This window comes from Theropithecus gelada, chromosome 1 (assembly GCF_003255815.1).
Source record: "Theropithecus gelada isolate Dixy chromosome 1, Tgel_1.0, whole genome shotgun sequence".
Classification (NCBI taxonomy): Eukaryota; Metazoa; Chordata; class Mammalia; order Primates; family Cercopithecidae; genus Theropithecus; species Theropithecus gelada.
The window spans coordinates 196,591,498-196,601,124 of NC_037668.1; the positions used below are offsets into that span (position 1 = coordinate 196,591,498).

The following is a 9,627-nucleotide window of genomic DNA, read 5'->3' on the forward strand; positions in this document are numbered from 1 at the left end:
ATAAACAAATTTACAAGAAAAAAATCAAACAACCCCATCAAAAAGTGGGCAAAGGATATGAACAGACACTTCTCGAAAGAAGACATTTATGCAGCCAACAGACATATGAAAAAACGCTCATCATCACTGGCCACCAGAATGCTTTCTTAAAGGCAAAATTTGTCAAGATACTGCTCAATATATTGAGTAGCTTAATATAGTAGGAGGAGAGTAGATGTGGAATCATAAGGAACTGAGTTCAAATTGTAACTCTGCCATTTACTATCTGAGTGACCTTGGGCTTTGGGAAAATTAAATTAGATAATGACAACATGTCTGGTACAGTCTACAATACCTCATAGGTGCACAATAATTGCTATTACCCTAATCCTTTTCTTGGGAACAAATCCTACATTATATTTCCTGGGATTACCTGGCAACCTCAAAGCAGCATGTTTTCTTACCTTCATTTAAAATATAATTTCCTGGCTAAGAAATATGTCCTGTTATCCAGGACACCTGCCTCTTCGCTGATTTCCCTATCAGCATAATTATTGACCCTGAACTCTTCAGAGTGATTTTTCTTCACTGGGCATGCATTCTCAGTCAGGCTGCCTCACTGCACACATCACCTGTGCTCCTGCAATTTATAACCTGTGTCATTCTTGTGACTTTGAATTGACTGTAGTAGAATAAACAGAAGGTTGCTAGGCATGTGGGCGAGGCTGAGTGAGCATTTTTAATGGGGGTTGTGCTGGCGCCACTGAACTCTCCAAGTTCTTGGAAACTGAAGAAAACAAATAAATGCTACTTTTTGATAAAGTTGAAGACCTGGAGGAGAGCCCCCCCCCAACATCAAAATAGATTTTAGTTTTTATTCAATTTGTTTTGTGTATGTAGTGTCATGCATCTTGTGTTGTGGCATCTTATTGGTGTTTTATTTAATATGTCTAAATATTCAGTCTTGCTAACATAGATTAAACTAGCCAAAAACGAGGTGGTTGATCTGACATTAGCAAAAGCTGATATCCAGCATGGTCTGAGAATCATAGTATGTAGGAAGAGAACACTCAACTAACCTCTCATGTGATATTGGACTCAATTCCAGCTCTTCTCTATCAGATGGGATAATGGGATATAGCAAGACAGAGAGGCAAGAAACAGGTCCCCTGAGTTCAAATCCTGACTCTGTTGTATGACTTTGAACAAGTACTATAATCTCTCTGTGTCTCAGTTGCCTCATCTGTAAAATGGGATTAATAGTACAACTTGCTTCAAGGGTGGCTGTGAGAATGAAATGTAATAATATATGGAAGACACTTTGAATAGTGCCTGGTGCATGTTCAATTTCATGTCTAAGACTGTCATTGTGGTCAAATCCCTGATTAAAATACCCAAAGCTCAGAAAGAATCATCAGGTTCTATTCCATAATCAAATTACTATAATTGCGAAACAGTCATTTCTTATTTATATTAATCAATTTAACAAGTAGCATTGGCAATTTAGGATGTTCCAGGCACTCTTCTAGGTGAACAAAGGCAAATAATTCCAGTCAAGTTCCTGCTTTAAGGACTCAAAATCTGTCTCCTGGTAAATTTCACATGCTGATTTTAGTTTTTCCATGGAAATATGGAATAAATTTGCTCCTTTTTCTGCATGGCAGCAGCTCTTTAATCTGAGAATAATTCAAGCTCTTCTTTAGCTTTGCCTTTTGTGATTAAACAGGTGCAATTTTTTCAACTGCTTAGATATGGCAGATGATTTCTAGCTGCATTCCTGGGCTCTTTCAGGAACCAGGACAGGAAGGCTGAGCTATGTGGGACTTTAACCAGGGCAACACCGGGGCTCTAAGTCCTGTTCCTGGCAGTCCCCCAAGTTCTATGTGACTTCACTCTTGACCTTCTTCCTCCTGCTCTAGAATTAGCTTTCTCACTTTATACCTTTCATAGGGCTTTAGATCAAGTAATTCTCTGGCTTTCTGCTCCTGCTTGCTTTTGAATGCCATCCCACTGCTGGGACCCGACTTAGACCAGATCCTAAGTCTCCTAATGGGTCCTAATCCAGCCCCTAACCCAGGGAGGTTTTAAATCACTGTATATTTTCATTTGTTATAAATACTTTGTTTTAGTTGTCCTAAATTCCTTGAATTGTGAGCTAGAATTGCTCATAATAAGCAAGGGAACAAAATAAACTGCCAAATGAATCCAAGGGGCCCTTGATTGTAAGACGTACTAATATTTTATGTACCTCCCCCCAACTCCAGGCCTTCTTATTGCTCAGAATTTTTATTTATTCTTGTTGAAGGAACTCTTCTAAACTTAGTTAGCAATAGACTTTTATCTGTGTCACTCTTGTACGTAAATAGTAACCAAGTCCCATCAGGTCTCAAAAGCGTATTCTTTAGCTATTCACCTTTATATATTCACAAAATGCTTCCAGGGTCAACATACTTGGATGGTTCCGTATAGCTCCTGGATTTCTAACTTATCTAGGCCTTTTATAAGCTCAGAGGTCATCCTTCAATGTTCTCTGCAAGCATAGTAACATCTTTGAGAAACATTTTATCCATGGACAGTGACAGATCCACTTGTAGTCAATAAAGTTTCAATGTTAGGGCTTCTCACTAGCACAGCACATTTCTTTCTCTGTGTAGATTATGATAATACAGAATTTTGTCACATGGAAAGGTAAAGATATGCAGCCACAAAATATAGGGAAAAGCATGAAAAAGCCATGCCAAGCATCTACTTTATAAAAACATTTGTCTTTTTTTTATACTTCTCAGCTTCTTAAAATTTGTAGTTTACCATAATTTATTTTGTCTTTCTTGATAAATATTAATTGTTGTACATAATTTTGTATTCTTTTTTCTAGATAGGGATCTACAAATTGCATAAATTTGGAGTTCAATAATACCTAGATTTGCCCCCTTCTTAGGTAAATAATTTTTAGTTTAAATTTAAATATAATGGCAACTCTAGGACATTGGCAATACACATGACATCATAGTCATATGCTACTTTTTATAACTCGTGCTTGTAATTTTGATCTGTTTAGCTCCTTTAACATTGATGAAGTTATTTTGAGCCGTGTTGAAGTACATCATGGTTTCGTTAGTATTTTCTGTTTGACAAGGTTCAATTTTGTTTTTTCCTTAATTGAATCACATGTTGTTGGAAGTTGGGAAGCTTCTGTTCAAAGTCAGATGGAGATTTCTGATGAATTGATGATCTGTCCAATGTATGAATTGATCATATCACCCTCTCATTGCTTTAAAATTTCTTTCTTTCTCTATTCCCAGGGATTTGGGCATTTTTTTCTGTCTTTAGTTGATGTATTACAGCCAAACATTTTTTAACATTTTATTTTGAATAACCTGAAGCTGATAGGAAAGTGGCAAAAAGAGTCTGAAGAATTCTTGTATACTCTACAACCAGATACTGCAATTACTAATATTTTACCATATTGTGTTATTGTTCTCTCACTCCCTGCATTTATACATTTTGTTTTTTTCTCAGCCATTCAAGAGAGTTAAAGATATTAAGCCCCATCACACCTTAATGCTTCAGTGTGCATTTTCTAAAAACAGGAACATTCTCCTATATAACCACAGTACAACCATACAAATCAGAAAATTCACATTGATACCATGTTACTCTCTAATCTACTGATCCTAATCAGATTTTGCTGCTTCTCCCAATAATGTCCTTTGAAAGGTCCAGGATCATGTATTATATTTATCTGCCATATCACTTTAGTCTCTTTTGATCAGATAATTTCTTCAGTTTCTCTTTCTCTTTTAACGACACTGAAATGTTTGAAGAGTCCATAAGAGTTACTCTGTAGAACATCCCTCAGTTCATGTTTGACAGACATTTTCTCCTGAATGGATTTGGGTTTTGTATCTTTTGCAGGGATATCACAGAAATGATGCTGTGCTCTTTTTATTGTATTATTTCAAGTAGCATATGATTTCTGGTGATGTTTATTTTTTACCACATGGCTAACATTATGTCTTCTAGGTTTTTCTATTGGTGAAGTTAATTAATACCTATTAAGGTATTAATTACTAAGCATTAATTATTAATTACTAAGCATTTAATATATGGGGATATACTTTAAGATTAGGTAAATATCCCATCTCTCATCAAATTTTCAGCCCCTAATTTTTGCTACTATTGAATGCCCATGTACCATTTATATAAATTAAGTTTTCTCATAACATAACCATACCTTTTCTTTTATGACTTTTATGTGGCTGCTTCTTTGCTACAAGAGCAGAATTTAGCATTTTTGACAGAGATCAAGTGTCCTACAAAGCCTAAATTATTTACTTTCTGGCCCTTTACAGAAAAACTTGCTGACTTAGCTCTCATGAGCCTGATAATCTGTATTTTAACAAGTGCCTAGGTAGTTAAACACTTCGCCAAAGTATATTTCTTTCTCTGTACTGCTGAAGTCTGTATTTTATTACTTACATATTTTTTCAGTTCATAGTGTCATTTGTCCTTTTGTATCTTTTTTAAAGAAATAAGGCTGTGAGGTTTACAAAAGCTGATGATAAAATTTGTGTCTTTGAAATGTCAATTGCATAAATGAGACAGAGAATGGTATAATATGGGTTTTAATAGATAGTCTTTGATATTATGGTGAGTGGAAAAACTTCACAATTTCAAAAAAAAAAAACCTAATAGTATTCATAATCATTACAACTTTGAGCTTGATTTGCTGTCTCTCTAGTGTTCTAATTTCTTCAAATACTGCTATTAGATTAACCTTCTTAAACAATAGTTCTGAGTTTCTCATGCCTGGTCAAAAAGCAAACCCAAACAGTATATTTCATAATCTCCCCAATTCTAATGCCCATGGCCCATACTTTTTAGCCTGGCATGCAGGAGCCATCAAGGGTTGAACCCAATCTACTCTGAATAAGGAAAGATGAGGAGACAGGAGTGGTCTTAGAAAGAGAGAAAGAGATTGGAGGGCTTTTCTAAAAACATCTTCCCTCCTAGCCATCCCATTTTCAATGTTTTAGATAGCTCAGACTTTTAGCTCTTTACCATAACTACTTCATGTTCAGGTTTCTCTTCAGATCACACACACACACACACACACACACACACACACACACACACACATCGCATCACATTCCTAGCTGGTAGCTCCTATTGGTATGGTCCCATGACCTGTCCTTTAAAACTGTCTCTACAGTTCCAAATTCTCTCTGCTCCGGTTTAAATTCTATGTGTTTAAGAAAGCTCTTTTTCCTGCCATGGTAATATTTCCCTTCTTTGGCCACAAGTTGTACTTTACCTGTATTTCTCTTAGGAACTTATTTTCTATCTTTAATACAATTCATTATGCACGTGATCCATCTGCCCCACTATTATATAAAACGGTCAATGATGAGCTTTCTATTGGATTCCCCTTCATAGTACAGTGTTTCCTCCTTAATAGATCCCCAGTGAGCAGTCAGGGAGTGACTTACAGGTCTGTCAAGGTGCCCATCCTCACCAGAACACCTGAGTGTGAGTGGTGTAGATTCAGCGTGGAGCTAAGTACCTAATATCTCTCTTTGCGCCTTTGAGTTCCATTTGCTGTATGATCTGAGGCTAATCTGAGGGAGGCTGGGCCAGTTTGCAGCCCCATTTGCTGGTACGCCATCTTTAAGAGCATAGCATGGAGCACTGTGGGAAGTGGGAGTCACTGTCTTTGTTCCAGGTCACCATTCATTCACCCTGGATTCCTTGAGGAGAAGACAGGCTGAGGTCAGCCTAGGTCCTTCTGATTCCTTCTGTTCCTATTAGTTGAACAAGCTCTTTACCTCGGTAAGTGATTGTTTTTACTGCTATCAACTCTCCTTTACTTTGCCTTTTTGCAGATGTAAAGAGATGGAAACAGGAAAAACATGCACTGTAGATCAGGGAGAGGGCAACCAAGGCAAAATTACTAAAAGAAAGAGACAAACTTCAGTGTAGACAGACCTAGGTTCCAGTCCCAAATCTGCCACAGTCACTGTGGAATGCTAAGTAATTTACATAACTGCATCTAAGATCCAGTTTCCTAATCTGTAGAACTGCAATAATAATAGCTACCTCATGTGGTAGGTGCTAATTTATGTAAAACACCTAGTTCATAGTAGGTGCTCAAAAACTTGCTCTTATTAAATGGTGCTTTGGAGAAACTGGCTGAAAGAAAAGGAAAATTTTTAAAAAAGGGCAACGTGGACTGTGAATATACTGACGGAAAACATTCCATAGATGATTAACTAAATTACTTTTTAAAAAATTACTAAATTAAAGTTTTTAATTGTGAAAAAACACATTTAAGTGGGAGCGGAAAGTTACCCAATCCAGAGCATGGATGAAGAAGTACTCAGAGAACTAGAGAAACACAACTTAATTGGAGAGGCAGTGAGGTAACAAGAAGGGGGATTGACAAATGCATGTGAGGTTGTAGAGGGGATGGCAAAGCATTGAGGGCATTTCCACTTCATGGCTTCAATTTTCTCAATTAAGTAAAAGGCATTCTATTTTCTCCATTAAGAATAAGGAGGGACGAAGGTGAGGAAGATTATTTGATAGGCCACAGAAATTAAATAATAATTGATACAGGTTAATTCAGTGTTAGGCTATTTACCAAGTGAGAACATTGAAAAGACAGTGAGACAAGGTAGTAAAATTTTGGCAAGAAAATAATTCAAGTGTGGAGATATGGACTCTAAGTTGAACGAGGAAAGATATGAAGACAAGAATGGTCTCTGAAGGGAAAAAGGAACAGGAGGGCTTGTGGATCAGGAGCAGGTGAAGGAGTAACTGAATGAGACAGCAAGAAGGACAGGATCCTGGGATTGAATAGTAGTGTGTGGGAACTGAACATTTCAAGCGCAGAGTTGTAACAAGTGTCTAGGAGGTTCAGGATGCGGCTGTGGGAGTGGGTGACCAAAGTTGGGGTGCTGAAGGTTCCTAGAGATGGCAAAACCAAGAAACTGATCTGGAAGAGTTGACTATGGAAATGCAAAAGTCATTCTGAACAATGGAAGTGCTTAGCGTGATAAAAAGAAAGTTAACTAAGTATCAAATCTTAAATAAATATTGGGTGTGGTGAACACAAGAGATAGTAGCAGATGAAACAGTAAAGACTACTCACAAAGGTCAAGAGTCAGTGGGAGTCAGGCAGTGTCTCAGGTCTATAATCTCAGCACTGTGGGAGACCAAAGTGGCGGGAAATCTCTTGAGGCCAGGAGTTCGAGACCAGCCTGGCCAACAAGGCAAAACTCCATCTCTACTAAAAGTACACAAATTAGCCGGGTATGGTGGCAGGTGACTGTAATCGCAGCTACTTGGGAGGCTGAGGCAGGAGAATTGTTTGAGCCTGTGAGGCAGAGGTTGCAGTGAGCCAAGATGGCACCACTGCACTCCAACTTGGGAGAGAGTTAGACTCCATTTAAAAAAAAAAAAAAAAAAAAAAAAGAGTCAACTGAATTTTTTGTAAATTTTTAATTTTTTAAAACAAAATTATTATTAATTTTTTTTTTCCTTAGCAATGAGGACTCATTCTGTCCAGGATGGTCTCAAAGTCCTGGGCTCAAGTGATCCTTTGCCTCAGCCTCTCTAGTAGCTGGGACTACAAGCATCTGTCACTGTGCCCAGCTCAACAGGATTTTTAACAGAACAAAATCTGGGTGTTTTCAGTGACACTATTCCCTACCTGCCTCTGCAAACAATAAAGTCCTTACATTGTTAAATTGACTTTAGGATCTTGGTTATAGCCTGCCATCACTCTGTGTCTGGGTTCTGTTATGAGAATAGAAGTTTCTCCTCATCCCAGATTCTAGTTAGTAAATTGGTAAATTTTCCTTCCTGGCTATTGTCCCTCAATCTATAGCTTGTTGGTTTCTAATTTTTTTTTTTTTTGGTCCTTTATGTCTGATAACATATTTAACTCTATTGTCCACTTGTAGCTCAGGCTTGACTGATTTGTATTTGTGTAATTCTAGTAAACAAAATAGCCCCCAAAAACACTTTTGTGAAAACTATGGTAGGTCACAGCCTTCAACAAATTTTCATCTTGCAGTGCCGAGGAAAGGCGCACCAATATTTACTGGAGTCAGAAAACACTCCCCAGCAGGTGCATAATTACTTTTATGAAGGATTCCTGTGACTCATTCCTGCCCTGCCTACACAGGACCGCCTCTCCTCATTAGCTTGTGATATTGTCTGTCTTTGTATGAAGGTCATTTTGAATCTAACAGTCAGGATAATCACATGGAAAAATTACTGGAAGAACCTCCACTCATGTAATTGCTAACATAATACAGTTTCAAATTAGATATCAAACAGCACTTCAGTGTTTTGTTTCTTAAAATCATATTATTTGCCTTGTGGGAATCTGCGTGTATATTTTCTTAAGGTGACATGGTCTCACCTTGAATATCTCTTTTTATAAGTGACTGACCTTAAAGATAGAAAGAAATGCTAGGGCTTTGGATAGAACACCTTCATGATGACTCAAATAATGTGTTAATGGTTTTGAGAGCACTCAGGAAACTTATGCCCATTGAGTGCTACAATAATAGACTAACTGATTTATGAGTAGTCTGTACACTCCTAAGAGCTGTACTTCTAGGAGTCTGTAGCCCACAAGAGAATTAACTTCACCCTAACTGTAGAGTCCCATGCATTGATCTGAAGTACTCATTCTTAGTCTCTTACCAGGGAGGCATATAAGTGTTTTGGAGGCAACATGTAAAAATTTGAAAAAGTATAATCACTATTGAAACTTAAGATTTTAATTGAGGAAAAAACATATTATTATTAGTATTTTCCTGCCTCAGGTTTATTTGTACAAATTACACAGGAAGACACCAGCCCCATGCTGACAGCAGCCCAGGGTGGGTCACACCAGTCCTTCTGTCTTCATGTTGGCAGACAGAGATCTCTACTCTGAAGTCTTTGTAGGGGCCTGGGCATCTTTGGGAGCCTGAGCTGGAACTGAAGCTGGAGCTGCAGCCTGGGCCTTGGTTTGACCCTTGGCTTTGGCCTTTGGCCCACACAACCTGAGCCCCTTGGCAATGAGGGCCCAAGCATGCTTCCCAAGCTTGGCGTGGGTAATGTAGGCAAGTTGATTGAGCTTGTGGCTGACACCCTTTGGCATCTTGGGCTTAAACTCCTTTGGCTTAATGAGGGCCTTGATAGGCTCAGCAAGTGCACGCATGGCCTTGGCATTGTTAGCCTGCATCTTCTTTAGGCCCTTCTTGTTGCATTTCTTGGAAAAGTCCATGTTCCTCAGGAACTTGGGGTCTACCCCCTTAAGAGATTCATATTTTTGCGATCAGGGTTTCTTGATGCCATTTCTGTGCCATTTTCAGGAATGTTTGTATGTGGTGTGGTTCTTGGACTTGGCCATGTCTGCACTTTAACACCCAGCTTCCAAAGCACCTGGAACACGAAGGGACCATATTATTTTTATAATGTAAGCTTCTGAGGGAAAAACCCAATGAAATCATTTTGGCTGGCAAGACTACACTAACACAAGACTGCATTATTTACGTGTCAGTGATTTTCATGGACAACCAGAAATAAGTGGCAACTTATCCATGATTTCTATTACTGACTACCGATTCCATTTTCCTTTGCATCTAGCCA

General features: G+C 38.2%; 1 protein-coding gene across 1 annotated transcript; it reads right to left on the reverse strand.

The window, feature by feature from the left end:
- Positions 1 to 8,872: 8,872 nt before the first annotated feature.
- On the reverse strand, positions 8,873 to 9,420 carry LOC112609422 (60S ribosomal protein L29-like). Its single transcript, XM_025362146.1, has one exon. It carries the CDS (start codon positions 9,260 to 9,262, stop codon positions 8,921 to 8,923), a length of 342 nt encoding a protein of 113 aa, XP_025217931.1. The 5' UTR covers positions 9,263 to 9,420; the 3' UTR covers positions 8,873 to 8,920.
- Between the last annotated feature and the right edge of the window lie 207 nt (positions 9,421 to 9,627).